Here is a 15,316-nt window from a genome sequence, read left to right as displayed (position 1 = left end):
GATAAAAAAGGAGCCGTTATCAATTTATTTACAGCATTAAGTAAACGAACGTCCGGCTCGACGATTGGACACGTTTCACTTTTCCGTGTGAACTGTGCAGGAAGGTTTGGAAGATCAAGGTCACCACCAACCTGTGAATGCAGTGAGAGGCGAACCATTAGACGCATACAACACGTGTACTCTGGTGTAACAAGTAGACTGCTCCACTCAGCTACCCCAATACAACCACGTGTACTCTGGTGGAACAAGCGGACTACTCCATACAACTTACTCTGGGTGTAACAGTAGACTACTCCACTCAGCTACCCCAATACAACCACGTGCACTCTGGTGGAACAAGGAGACTACTCCGTTCAGCTACCCCAATACAACCACGTGGTGTTCTGGTAGAACAAGTGGAACCCATTCAGCTATCACCCCGAATGCTACTGTGGAATGGCTCACAACATTAAGATATTTTGTTTATTTTACCAGGTAAGGTCCACCGAGCTATTTAGCTCATTTTCAAAAGCAACCTGGTCACAAATGATGGCTTATCACATGTACATGCATAGCAGCCAAATATTCCCAGGGCATGTTTCTAAATGTGGAGGGGAATATCTGGCAACCCCGGAGAAAACTCCACCCAACAACGGGGAGAGAGACACGCAAACTCCAAATATACAAGCAATAGGGTTGAGATCGAACCCACGACCTCCTGCATACCAGGCGAGGGAGTTAACATCTCACCACCGCCGGCACCCTGTTAGCAATACAACGCTTGCCCCGTGGTTCCAAGTTTTGCCTGCCTGGTGTTTTCTTACAATGCTCTAGGGCAATGGACGTGACAGTCGTCCGTCTAATCCCCATAAACGCGGCTTTCAGAACTCCTCCTTTGTGAGCCCCCAGCCGCCCCCCTCCCGTAAACACCGCCTCCGAGGCACAGCGGTCTTAACATCTTTTTGGCAGTAAAACAAAAAAATACTCGGAGAAGGAGGAAAGGGGGCAGGGAAATCATATCTGTGTCTTAACCTCCAACCTTTGTAACTCCTCAAATACCGCCGTGGAATTTCAGGAGGTTTTTTTTCCTTTCAAAAACACAAATCTGTCATTCCTTGTTAAAGAAAAGGTCTCGATTATGTTGCTTCAGCCCCCCGCCCCTCTACCCCCCCACCCCGCCCCTCAATCCCCCACCCCGCCCCTCAATCCCCCGCCCCTCAACCCCCCTCCCCCTGCCTCGTCTCTCTGCCCCCCCCTCCCAACCGCCCCCTCCCACCCTCTATTCCCCCACCCCCATTGTCGGTATTAAGTTTCATTTGCCCGCAGATGCAAAGCAACTTTTGCCATCTCAAGTTATGGGGCTTGTAGGCTTTGTTTTGTTTTCAAGAAATATCTGGCGGCGGGAGGGGAGGCTGCGAAGGGGGGCGGATTACGTAATAATTATATATAAACAAATGTATAAACTGTGTCTGTTTTAACACCAAGAAAATAAAGGAGATACACTCTTATTATATATGAATGTGCTCGCCTACGGCAGGTGAATGTAAAGTGGGAGCCCCGCTAATTATTGTTTCACGAAGGGAGCTATCGTTTCTTTCGTCGTCACATTTCCCAAATTTGGACCACGGTACCAGCATGCGCCTCCTCCCCTTCGAATAATATTCATTTCAACTCATCACGTGCACTCTCGAAGAGCGAGCACTACTACTCAGAGGAGCGTGGAGGACCCACAGACAAGCTGGAAAGCAGGCCGAGCTGATCAGCCGGCGCCAACAATTGCCCAAGCTTTGCGGTCCTCAATATATGAAGGTGTTGTCAGACAATTGAGTGCCTTACGTGTGCAGGGAAACCGGAAGCACCCGGAGAAAATCCACGTGTGCGAGGGGGAAACGCTCTATCCCATGCAGACGAAAGAGGTGACGTCAACATTTTTGCTTTACCGCCTTCTCCTGGCGAACTCGGGTTATTCCACCTTGACGCCCACGGCAAGGGAGTTTCGCAGCAGTCCTGAGATCCACCAACCTTCGCCTTCACAATGCCCGATTACAAACGTGCACACCGCACCGGCGAACGTCACGGGATCCATAACGTTTCGCAAACGGTGCCTGCTTCAGTGCTTAGTTCACCCACCTGCTTGAACAAGGGATGGCTCGTACCGCAAACCTCTGCAAACCAGCGGCCAACGCTCCACCCCTGGGGCGATGTCACAGCAGCGGAGGTTGGAATGGGCCGCATCGAAACGGGAGAAATTACCGGCAGTAGGCAGGAGTTCCGGCTGAAACGGCAGCCCTGCCAACACGTGGCAGACTCTCCGTGTGATCTTGGGCAGGACGCTCCTCAGCAGCTTGAATTCGTCGATGTACAACGAGTGTTGCTCGCTGGGCTGTGACGATATTATGTCCAGCTCCTCCTTGTCAGCGTTCTTGATGCCTGGCGAGATATGGCGAGACAGACGCAACTTGCAGTCATTAGCGGTGGCAGCGGCGGCGACGCTAGCAGCGTCACCATCGTCAGCATCGATGTCTTTGAGATACCCCCAGTGGCCGTCTGGAATGCTCTTCCTTCCGATATCAGGAAGCCACTGGAGCCATGCGCTTTTAAATTATCTCGATTGAAAAAACTAATTTCTTTAGAACCGCTTTTTGTGTTTAGTTTGTTGTCCTTTCCCCCGCACCTCCGATTAGCACGGTTGCCTACGTGTGGTGCGAAAGAAGTTCAACATACACCGACAGTGTCCCTGTGTGGAACAAGGTGAATGCAGCAAAGTCCTGAGAAGCATGAATCTGCTGGCAGGGGGGTCGGGGGGGGAGGCAATATCACTACGTGGCATCCCTATGAAGTGAGATAATTTGCGATCAAATGTGCCAAATCTTGATTGTTACTCCGTGTCGCGCTGCTGATGCGTCACAGCGGTGTGGGAGTGTGGTGATGTCAGGTGGGAACCCACCAATGGCGTAGACCGTGACCCCGCGACTCTTGAGACGATTCGAGGGATTCTCAACGGAGTCTTGGGACTTCCCGTCCGTTATAACGATCACCACCTGCAACAGCGCATCGCCAATCACCGGTTATAACTGTCAACTATACGGTCACAAAACCTAAACGTTGATGAATTCAGAGTCACAGAGGTCCCACGCTATAGCGAGCCTTGAGCGATGTTCGTCTGTATGGGCAGTCTTGAGCCGGTGGACCATTATTAATATCTCTAGAAAGTCACATTAATCTCCTGGCTCATTAAATATACCAGATCATTCTAAGTGCCGATGACTTAATCAGGTAGGATCCCATATAAATGCATTGTCTCTTTTGTAACACAGCGGGTATCGTTATAACCATTGATCAGTACTGATCTTCACGAGTAACCCTGAGGCAGGAGTAGATATTCCACATTCCCATGGTGGGGAACAGTCTGTCCATAGGATGGCCAAAGTGTAACAGCATTCAATGGCTCATTCACCCGATGGGCACGTGTACACGTGGAGAGAGAGCCATTTTGTCAATCAGCTGCTGGATGAGGGCCTACTCCAATGCGGGGTCGTGGGAGCCAGGAGAACTAGGGGCCACGTGGAGCCTCGAGCGCAGCAAGGGGCACCTTTGGCACGTCGGCGCGCAACGTGGACGGAGCGAAGATCGTGTCGGCCACAAACTTGAGGCCCTCTCCCGTGCGGGTGTTGCCCCCCTTGTAGGGGAGGGCTCGCACGGCCGACTTGACCTCCTCCCAAGATGTTGTGAAGTCCATCAGCCTGAACTCCATCCTGGGAGCCACGCACGCAAACAATGGCCAGATGTTGACTTCCTCGCCTGGTATAGAGGAGGTTCGTGGGTTTGATGGCGACCCCGACACCTGCTGTATTTTTGAAGTTTGTGTGTTCTCTCTTCCCGTGGTGGCGTGGATTTTTTTTATATGCGGGTCGTCTCGTTTTCCCCTCCACATTTAGAACCGATGTGCGTTTAGAGTATTTGGCCGCTACACATTTCCATGCGATAAGCCACTTCGTTGAGCTGTCATGTGTGGCCAGCTCGCTTTCGAATAAGAGCTACATAGCTCAGTGGGCCTTACCTGGTCAAATAAAAAAGAGTGTATACACAGTTTAACTCACTCACTCACCAGGTGCAACCTCGAGAGAGTGCTTTAACGGAAACGTACATCAGCGACGCCTGACACTGCGAGTGCACGCTCCGATAGCGCAACAGGCGATGAATTCCTTTAAACAGTCGAGATCATGGCCCGCGCTCCCCCTAAACGCCTCCTCGCAGCCTTGCGCCTGACATGAGTGCGCTTCGTGCGCGGACAGCGAAGGATTAGGGGCTCAAGAATTAGCCGGAGTAGGAATGCGAGCGATATTGGTGGGTCCTGGAAATGGCCTGTTAAAACGGGGAGCGTCTGTCGTCAAAGCCGGGTGTGGTGCAGGCACACCTGCGATTCAGCGCTTTGGGGGCAAGGGTTGGTGGATGATGTAGATTTGTGAAACGGCTCAATGTACTGGGCCGCAAAGTGGCCAGGTCAATGGTATTCCATCGGCCGATTGGCTCTCCAGACCAAAACTGTCAAGCAAGCGAAGTCTGGACAGGTTTTAGAACTTCTGGGCCTCATCAGCAGATTACCGGATGTTATGAGCAAACACTTCCATTTAAACTACGGGACCCCAGTTCAGCGTGCACAGCAAGTACGAACACAAACTCATCATGCGCTGCCGCGGTGCATCATGGGTAAAAAGCAAACGATGGGCTTGCAGATAAAAATCGATTGGTTGATCGAGAACTCGGCAAACTTCCACGCGCGAGATCGCGGCAAACATTTTTCGGCGACGGCCGCGGCAAAGCGGCGGGGATGGAAAGGGGTTCCTCACCGCGGGTCATCACTGAACTGCGCCACCGCCACTCGTATGCCCGCCGTGCCCAGCGTTGACCCCGTGAAGGCGCCCACAATCCCCTCGATGAAGGCCTTCACCTCCTCGAAATTGGACCGCCCGATGCTCCAGGAGCCGTCGATGAGGAAGGCGACGTCAGCCACTTGCACGGAGCGGCACACTGCGGCAACGCAAAAGGGAAGGGGGGTCGGGGGGTGAGGGGGTAATGGGGGGGGGGGGGGTTCACCGAGGTTGAGAGGGTGGAGGGGAGGTAAGAAAAGGGGTACACTGTTTGAATGGGGAGAGAGAAAACAAGTCAACGAGATGTCTGGCTCGAACGAGCATTCATTCTGCGCTTATCTCCCGTTTACAGCCCTGACCCAGTGGTGGAAATTCCACATTATTATGGTGGGTGGCGAGTTTGAATGCATGTATGTATGTTCAACTTCTTTCGCACCGTACGTAGCCAACCGTGATAATCAGAGGTGCGAGTTCACCGATAGTACCGCCACTGTTGAAATTCTCCACAAAGTGGTAATCATGCTTTCGACCGCAGAAGGTTGACGATGGTGGAGATGGGCCAACCCCCCCATTCAGTATTTTAATTCACAACCTTCAAAATTGTGAGCCGCTCGCTCAACCGCTGAGCCACCCGGCCAGATTTGAAGGGCGTGAGACCGAGGGAGGAATTGTGAATGACGTGTTGTGGAAGTGTGGCAGAATGTTGCAAAAGAAGGACCAGCGGTGTTGACGTGACGTTTGACTTTTGTTCATTTTGTCACAAAGTTGACCGACTGTTTTAATGTTTTATTTGGCACCTCTTCTTAATGTTACGGACTGTGCTATCGGCGTCTCGTCAGGGAAGGGACGTGCATTTCCGAACGGAAATCTTGAGCCTCCCAGAAAGACCGGTTTTCCTAATATCGCACACGAGACATCAAGAGACGGCGGACTCGGATGGCTCCGTCGTGTTCTCAGAATGGACCAGGGGACCGTATACCAAAAACTGCCCCGAAGATGGACACCACCGGGCATAAGGAAACCTGGGAGACCCGAGACACCGCGAAGGGTGAGCTGGCGGCGGCGATCGACCTCTCTCGGGGCGAGGCTCGACAAGTTGCCGAGGACAGGAAGAAGTGGAGGGAACTCGCTTGCGGCCTTGCGTCCCACATGGGATGAAGAGGGATCAACTCGCCAGCTTTGCAGCAGCGCGGGTCACTTTACCTTCCTGAGCCGACACGCACGCCAGCAGCGAGAGTCCCACGCAGCACAGCACCCGAGCCCAGGGCAGTGCCATGGCCGCCGGTCCCCCCGAGCTCCGTAGCCCCGCGCCCTCCCGCCCAGGGCGGCGTCGTCCTCCCTCCTTCACGCGCCCGCCTCGTCCCCTTGTCCACCCACCACGCGCGTGACGCCGCCGCCAACGCCGCGGATGAAGGTCCCAGCGGGAGATGAACGCCCGACCTGAGCACGTACACACGAGCAGGGGAAGTGGCGGCACAGACGCATCATGGTTTAGGTTCGGCCACGAAACGATCTGTGTCGTAAAGACCCGCCATGGCACGACACAACAAAGAGACAGTTTAAATTGTCACGTGTACAAAACGTTTGACGTTGCAGGTTCACGCCTCTGGGTTGAAGGACCAATTCTCACGATCACATTTGAGCAGCGAGTAAGATGTGCGATGTTTAGTTTCAAACTGCGTCAAACTTCATCAGATGATCTGGTAAGTCAGAATCACAATATAGATCGGGAAATACTGGCTGCAAAAATCGATGTGCTTTATTGACTGTCGTCGCTGATGATACACTCATTGTGACATTAATACTCATTATTGGCGGAGAACATCTTCATATACAGAGAACTTCAGAGCTTTGGCACACTGCACTCTGAACCCAGGTGACCCGAATCCCATTCCCAGCCAGCCAGGGCGATCCTCAGTGGCGAACGATATCGGAACTGGTCCAGTGCACCTCACTTCACCAACCCATACTGACAAAAAGTGGGGAAGTATGGTCAGACAAATCTGATGACTGACATGGGAAGACCTTCATCGATCAGTTGATGGACAAGAGACTGCCAGTTATTATTTTATTATTTATGTTAAATTAATTTGTCCATGTCACAATCTACTCCTGTATATATACACCGTCCTATTTCCACAACGGTAGCAGGGTTCTTTTGATAAAATCACATTGTGCCATAAAGAGCATTGTACACACGTCTAGAAAAACAGGTTGAGTATTTCTATACGCGCGTATGAAACAATTCAACGCGCACATCGCGAGCCCTGCCAATTCGACGTCGGTCTGTGAACCGATGAATTTTTACATCGCCACACTGGTCCGGTTTAGTGCGGGGATCCGATGGGCACCAGTGTGTACAACAGTGGTCAGTGTATTGCAGTGAAGCAAATGTATCGCATGGCACGTGGGAGGAAATGGGCCACGGCTAATTGCACGTGCCGCTTTGACGCACACCCTCCAGCCTGGTCGCCGAGCAAAGTACGTTGCAAGGCGCCGAGGGAACAAGCACGCTGAGTAGTCACGCGTTGCCGTAAATTGGGTTACCAAAGGCTGAGAGAGGGTTCGGTTTACCACTACACCGCTGGAACGTGATTGCTGGGATTTTATCAATGTACCGCTTTCTTACTTGTTGCGATCAGTTTTCATTGATGAAACTCACGAAAGATTTCCAAACCCAGCGAAAATGATAACAAAAGCAATGTGTCAGCAGTTGGGTTCACGTGAGGACAGCAAAAAGCAATGCATACAGATCAGGTTACACAGCCTACAATGATAGCATAGGGCTGATATACACACAGATCATGATACATACACGGCCCTCATCTATATCCCTCTTGTGCAAAGCCAAATTTATTTCCTCGCTCAAATCAGCATTGAAGCGGCGCTCGTCCCACGTTTATAGCCCCGGGGCCAGTGGTGGAAATTCCCCGTTCCTCTGGTGGGGACGACTCCATCGCCTGTCAACTTTCCAACAAAGCGGCACCTAATGTACCCACGCCGGCACGTGAACTCCGCAACCTTTCCCGGTCGCGAGCCGCTCGCTCCACCGCTGATCCACATCTCGCCGATTGTGGCTGTGCAGCAAAGCACCCCGATACGCAAATCGGTTAACAGCGGCGTTCTTCACACGTGCACGGCGAGTGGGATTGTTGACACCCGCCGACATCCGTGACCCCATCACAGTCCCACATGACCACGTGATCGTCCAGCATCGGCGTTCCACGTCGCAAGGCCCCGCGGGGCCACTGGCGGCCTCCCCCACGGTGGCCTTTAGTGCGGCCCCTGACGTGCGGCCTCCCCCACCCCCCCCCCAAATGTAAAAACACCCCACCCACCCATCATCATCATCGTGATGCTGTCAACCGCCCCCCCCCCCCAAAGGTTTCAAATGTGTGGCTGCCCCTGACGCACTGATGATGTCTTATCGGCGAAAGTGCCGCCCGCATCTGAAAATTAGTGAAGGCCACCGGTCCACATGCAGAGTGGCCCGTGTGCATGGCACGACACGAGCACAAGCGCCGCATTCATGCCGAGTTAAGATCTCACTCTCTCTATGAACCAAGGCCCCCCCCCCCCCCCCCCCACGTGAGTTGCATTCCCGGCCACGGCTAACAAGAGTGGTGAGTGACACCCGAACTGGGACACTGCTAACAACCTAAACCCCCCCTCCTCCCCTGACCCCCCTCCCCCCACCTTCAACCAAACCCGCACCGGCCAGCTCGCTGAAGTATGACCACACAACTCCCATCACTCGGCTGAGCACGGTTGGCTACGTACGGTGCGAAAGAAGTTCAACGTACACACTCACGTGGCCTTCGTCCAGCAGTGGATTTTAAGCGTACGTTTACATTTTGCCTAACATACGCTACTCATTGATACAATACTCTCTGGCCTATGTGCTGTGGAGAATGGCATTGGGCAAAAGTTCGCATATGATATAGGTAGGGTTTGTCTTTTTTAGTTAAGGCCACATAGTGTTGTTGGTGAACGTGTTCGCTCGCCAAAATATCACGATCTTACCTTCCTTTCGCTCACGTAAAACCACCGTTTACGTTTTACCGCAAACACTCTTTAGACTCTAACCGAAATGGACAAACATTGTAATACAGGAACCCTGTTGAACCAGAGTGCTGAATCTCAATTAATCTTTCCTCGACACGTTACATGCCATCGCTATTAATCGTACTCAAACTCTTACAGATATAGCCTCGGGTGGCTCTCTGGCATCGCGATTGAATGGAAAAAAAAACTTAAACGGTTGGGAAATGAACTCGGCCCATCATCGCAAAAAAAACCCAAAGTACCGTTTAAGGAACAGTGCACTCTGATTCTTCTACAGATAGAGGGGGAGGGGGGGTGGGGACCCCACCATGAGAATGTAGAATTTCCAAGATTGTCTCCGCACCTCCGATTAGCACGGTTGGCTTACGTACGGCGCGAAAGAAGTTCAACATTGCACAGACACAAACACGCGCGCGCCGCGTGTCCGGTGGCGGTCAGCCACAAATCGCACGATGCGACTGTCGACCGGGAGAGACTTAGGCACGCGTTCCCGAGCCCTCGACTCGTCGCGCACGTCGCAGTACAGTGCGCCGGGCTGAACGGAGGCTTGACGTCGGTATGAGTTATGGCCGAGAGCTGGCCCCCTCTCTTTGCTTTGAACGCCTGGACAGGCAGTCTTGATGTGGCAGCAAGCCGCATTCTTGCGGCAATTGGGGAGGAGGAGGAGGGGGGGTTGGTGGTGCCACAGTTTGCACGCGTGCCGAAACGTGGAGGAGAAGGGGGGGAGCACGCGCGCGCGCACGCACATGCGTCTCTGCGCCCACGGCAATCCTACTTCTCCGGCGGGCAGCCACGATTTGTCTGCGCGGCGGCTAAGGCGCCGCGCGCAATGCAGAGCGGTAACAAATGTCCGGCGGGCATTTCGGGAATCCGTGCAGCACGTGGGGGCAGTCGCGCTGTGGGCGGAGCGGTCAGGGCAGCAAGTGGGTCCGCACACCGAGCTGTTAAGCCGGTGACCCGAGTAGGATTCTCCATAAATAAAGTGGCTTTTTTTGTTTGTTGAATGTATAAATGCGTCGTCAAACCCGCCAATCGCCCTGCAGAGCAAATGAGTAAGGTTTGTCACGTAAAAAAAACCTGCCAATTAGTGACTACTTCAGCACACCCGTTGTGTGTTGTTGAGCACACCCACAACATTTACAATTCGAATACGGGCGGCGTTTCGCTGGTGATTACAACCAGCCTCATCAGGCGATTAGCCAGGATTGTGAAGACATCCTCCCATTTCAGTCTTCAGTGGAGCAACGGTGATGTCATCACTCAGGTGCGAAGACCAGAGGGCTGGGTTAATGTCGCCACATCAATAACAATGAATAATATTAATCTGAAAAAAATATATATTATGGATTTATATTGGTCGCGAAATCCCATGTGTTAAACCGAGTTGGATTCCCAGCCACGGCTGACATCAGTGGCGATTGACACAGGAACCGGTCCTTGGTCCCGGCCACACTTCACCAACCTGCACTGACCATTGCGGTGACGTACGGCGGAGCGGTGGTTCGCGCGCCGAACCGTCAATCCCCGCAACACGAGTTCGACTCCAGGCCATGGCGAATGTCTGCGGCGAGTGATATCGGCACCGGTCCTGCATCTCGCCCGCCTTGCCGCCAACTCACACTGATCAGCATGGTGAAGTGTGGTCAAACAATCCCCCCATGACCGACACAGTTAAGAGGAGGCTTTCATCCAGCAGTGGATTGACGAAAGGCTGCGAATCCGCCGTCATTCACGCTTAACCCGGCGTTGGCAGCTATGCCCGCCTGTAACCCAACACGGATGCTGTGCAACTCGATCTTACACCCTGGCTTGCTTAGGAGAATGCCGGAACAGCAAAGTGCGAACTAATGTCGCCTGTCCCTTCTCTAAAGTGTTGCCTACTCACACGCGTGGATTTTTTCTGGGTGCTCCGATTTCCTCCCACACGTTTAAACTCATACATTTGCTGAAAATATCTTAATACTGGTAGAAAACACCTGGTTTCACCAGCCAACAGGGGATTATTGTGTCCGTCCATCCGTCGTGCATCCAAAAATGGGAGGGGTGGGGCTGGGTGGGGAGGGGAGGGTGGGGAGGGGCTGGGTGGGGAGGGTGGGGCTGGGTGGGGGGTGGGAGGGGTGGGGCTGGGTGGGGAGGGGCTGGTCACCCCGTGGTGCCCTTGTAAAACTCAACGTTTAACCTACTTACGCCGTCTTGTGTCCACCCTCAGAATCAGGAATATTTGCGGAATACACCACGCCGCCGTTGACCCTGGCCATTGACCGAGCAACCCGACGTTCCTACCAGCTCCCTCCGCAGGAGGAATGTGTTAGATAGGTCTGTAAGCACGGGCAATGTATGATGCCGGTTCACCATCTGGCTGCCTACCAGCTTGTCTGTGGTTCCTCTACGATAGTAAGATGCATTTTGCACGAACAACTTCATATTAAACTAAACCAGTAATATTACTATTATTACCCGCGAGCAATCAGGATTTTTCCACCAAGAATTCACACACACACCCTTGTCCACTGAGCATTCCCACGTTATCCGCTGGCCCATTGTCTCATCCACGGAGCATTCATCCCCGTATACTTGTGAGCCTGACCTTCTGAGCACTCAAGAGCACAAGAAGGTACACTTTTTTTGTTGGTAACCTATCCACACGAGCGTGGGGCAAATGCTAATCGCCATATGTGACCTTGACCTGGGAGTGGAAATTCCACATTCCTCTGGCAAGATCCAGTTCATCCGTTGCTTAACCACTGTTGATCTGTTACAAACAAAGCGGTAGTCATTTTACTGAACCCGGTGAATTGATGATGAGTCGAGTCAACCTTATTCGGGATCTGAACCCGCAACTCCCAGATTGGCCCGTCGAGCACTCTAACACGACAGTGCCACCTGGAACTAGAGTAGGGTGTATGTGCATGGCAACACGTGTGAAAAAGAGCTTCGTAGCTTATCAAGTTGCTTAACAGCTCATCGGATTCCTGCAGTATAAATCAAGAGTCTCATCCCGAACAAACGCGACTCGTCGAGGGGCTTATCTTGTTTCTAGTGGTCCTGGTGCCACGCTACACGGGAGGACGACTCACTCGGTTTTCGCCGACCATGGGATGGTGCATTTTTAAGTGCTGAGCACGAGACGAGTTGTCCCTGCCGATGAAATCAGTGCGTCCCTCCATCGAATGAATCCGCTGTTCTCCACGTTCCTAAACACGGTATCAATAATTGACAGCCCCTCTGGCATTCTACCGCTGGACGAAAGACTTTTACATCGTGCCAGTGTCGATCATGGGTCGTCATATGATGACCCATGTGTGTGAAAATTCTAACTTAACAATCTTTTAAATACGTAATCAACCGGGCTATGCGTTAATTGTGTGTTGACCGACTCTCTGTGTTGCATTACATTACATTTCGATATTTTACTAGGTTATTTAATTTTAGTGTGTCTTTCTCCTGATTTTCAAGCTTGCGTGCCGTGCCGCGTCGTCATCTTACTTGCAGCATCACGTTGCCGTCCACTCATTAATATGCTAATTTTTCCTCTGCCCCCTCCCTCTCTCCGCCCCCGCCCCCCTCTCTATATTTAAGGCCCCGTCACAGAAACGACCTCTCTCTTTGTGCCGATATGCGTTCTCTCTCTGTGTGTCCTTGTGATGTCTGTCTGCTTGTATGTCTGTCTATAGTTTTCTAGTTAGATTTTTGTTGCTATTTCTTTTATGCCTGATGATGATTGCTTGTGTTGCAATCGAAACGTCGTAATATGCTATTATTTAATTTATTATTTTATCTTTAGACGTGACTTAACCGAAAGAATCAAAGAATAATTCCTGCAGTCACGAAAGCTCCAAAATTAAGATTAACATGTCAGTATGGGGGCGATGTTGCCTCCCCCCCCCCTTAATAAATATTGCTTAGAGTGATTAGCGTGGATGGCTACGTACGTAGTGCAACAAGTTGAACAAACATTCGTATATTTTATTTTGACAAAAATAAGAATTAAAAAGGGTAATGTGCTGCACATTGCATAATCAGGGGCATTAGAACATTCCTCCATTACATAACCGAATCATTGACATGTGCGCCGCTAACGTTGCAGCATTAGACTAAGTGGCGTGTTTGACGCTGTGGTGAATTGGCAGAAAGGAGAGCGAGCCGGCGATCGTTCCGAGAGGAATCAAAGAAGACCAGATGAGGAGGAAGAGGAGGAAGGGGGGTGGCGTGGGGGAACAAAACGCAAAACCTTGGATCGGAAATGAATAACACTCGGAGCAAAGTGGCGAATTGAAAGGGCAGCGAAACTTACGGTGGTCAATCGGGGGAATGTCAGTGAGCAGACCGGAGACAGATATTGAGTCCAGGCGTCTTGTGAGCTGTTATCCACATACACACACAGAAGCAGAGAGACACGTGCACACACGGGCTGATTATGGACATGCAGTGCTCATGCAAAAAGACTAAGATTCCTCGGTGTAGCCATAACACGCTGTTGGGGTCAAGTGCTGTGAGCACGTGGGCAACCTATGAAGGTCAGGCACAGCCAACACCACGCCCGGCCGCTTTGTCTCCCCAGTGGCAATGTTTACATACCGCACCAGGTACTCATTGGAGGCTGAGGCGACCTAGGGGAGGGCCCAGGACCGGTTTAGATAATCTCTACGACCGTTGTTGGCCATGAGCGGGAATCGAACCCGGGTCGCCAGGTTTGTAGTGCAGCGCTCTAACCGCTATACTACCGCTCCTATGTGCACAGTCAGGCATGCGCATGCGAATATACCTGGTGAGTAAGAATTATGTACGAATACTCTGCTCAAATCACCAATATTCTTACAATCTGCATTTTTCTTTGAATCAAATATTTATTAATATTAACACACCGTGCCTTGATGATGATGATTATTGGCCAAATCTCCACAATTAAATTATAATATTCCATGTGTGAATACATGGTCAATAGTACGCATAATTGTACAGTGGTAATGATAATAATTCTAAATATGCTTCATTAACTCTGGAAAGCGTGAATCTCAAGATTAATTTTAAGGAGGGTTCTGCGTTGGGATATTTGGCCAATTATTGTTCAGCGTGATGTTGCAGAGCAACCCCACCTTGCATATAATTAAATAACACGATACATGTATGCAAATATGATTTCAACCTATTTGCTGTACTGCTGTCGAGTGACCGTAACATACTCCCAGCTGATCGAGAGTTTCACAACAGCCATCTCTGCTTGCTTGAATCACCAACCATGACCTCCGGAGATGCATCGTACACAATCATCACGAGCGGTCGTTGTGGAAAATATAAGAACTAAAACAAAATAGTAATCCAAAAACACGGCCAATTTTACAAGCATAACAACCACAATGCATACAAGTCAACGGTTATTTCAATGTGGATGGTATGAACCCTGCCATAGCAATGTGGAATTTCTACGACCGATTCACGGCTGCCTGCAGAGATGAGCATTACTGCACCATACGAACTTTGTTCATCGTGCTTAGCACCACCGTCGTGATTAGCACCACGATTATCATTAACACCAGCACGTTAGTTTACAGCATTCATTAAAAGACAAGCCAGGTTGTGATTGTGGCCATGCAACCCAAGCTATGAGACCGCGTAGTAAACCGCTGTTCGTCTGCACTCCTTCAACTAAGGAGGATGATGAGTAGCAGCACACCTACTCAACTATCGCTCCTGAAGCCCTATTGTGCCTATCAGCCGTCAACATTGGCATTCAGCAACTGAACCTCTTGCCATCATACGCAAGGAGAGTCTATGAGAGCATTAAAGCGTCACGCAGCCACAACATCTCATCGTCACATCTGTCACCGTCGCTGACCAGCAAATAACAACCGGACCGAGAAGCGAGAGAGAGAGAGAGAAAGTTAGACATTGCGTTCAACAAACCTGCAATTCATTCGCGAGTCGAAGAAGTGAGTTTATCCGTACACTTTCGCCTCTAGCAACGAGAGGCAGGTGTGTCAGCTAAGGAATGAGACGCGCGCACGCGTGTGTGTGTGTGTGTGTTCGCGCGTGTGTGCGTGTAACTGGGTCTATGGGCGACTTGTGTGTGTGAGGTTTGTCCAAGTGACAACGGGGGCAGCAGAGCAAATGGTGGTGGGTGGCTAACTCCACCCACCCCCACACATCCACCCAAAGCCTGAAAAGTGGCCAAAAAAATAAAGAATTAAAGAAAATAAATGGTGGGATGGGCGGGAGAAGAAAGAAATTAAATAAAGAAATGTTTTAAAGAGTCTTGGGAGGTTTTTTTACATGAATGGGTTCACTGGTGGCAATGTGACAACCACAGCTTTTATAAATGTTCTCTAAAGAGAAACCACTGTAGCTGAACCTTGGGATTTTTTTCGTTACGTGAAATTAATTATTTAGTTCCTGTCAGCGTA

At 51.0% G+C, this 15,316-nt stretch overlaps 1 protein-coding gene across 1 annotated transcript in view; it reads right to left on the bottom strand.

The window, feature by feature from the left end:
- LOC133356476 (collagen alpha-1(XIV) chain-like) overlaps positions 1–14,983 on the bottom strand; it is a 50,466-nt gene extending 35,483 nt beyond the window's left edge. The window contains exons 1-7 of the mRNA XM_061574007.1: positions 14,820–14,983; positions 13,210–13,276; positions 6,054–6,290; positions 4,830–5,010; positions 3,572–3,734; positions 2,927–3,020; positions 2,233–2,409 (exon numbers count right to left, since the gene is read on the bottom strand). Coding sequence (XP_061429991.1) covers positions 2,233–2,409; positions 2,927–3,020; positions 3,572–3,734; positions 4,830–5,010; positions 6,054–6,126 — 688 coding nt within the window. The 5' untranslated portion in view covers positions 6,127–6,290; positions 13,210–13,276; positions 14,820–14,983. The remainder of the gene's footprint in view (positions 1–2,232; positions 2,410–2,926; positions 3,021–3,571; positions 3,735–4,829; positions 5,011–6,053; positions 6,291–13,209; positions 13,277–14,819) is intronic.
- Between the last annotated feature and the right edge of the window lie 333 nt (positions 14,984–15,316).

Source organism: Lethenteron reissneri, chromosome 54 (assembly GCF_015708825.2).
Source record: "Lethenteron reissneri isolate LAM-NWPU_2019-01 chromosome 54, ASM1570882v1, whole genome shotgun sequence".
Classification (NCBI taxonomy): Eukaryota; Metazoa; Chordata; class Hyperoartia; order Petromyzontiformes; family Petromyzontidae; genus Lethenteron; species Lethenteron reissneri.
The sequence above is the reverse complement of the archived record's forward strand: the minus strand, read 5'-3'. Positions and strand labels throughout refer to the sequence as shown.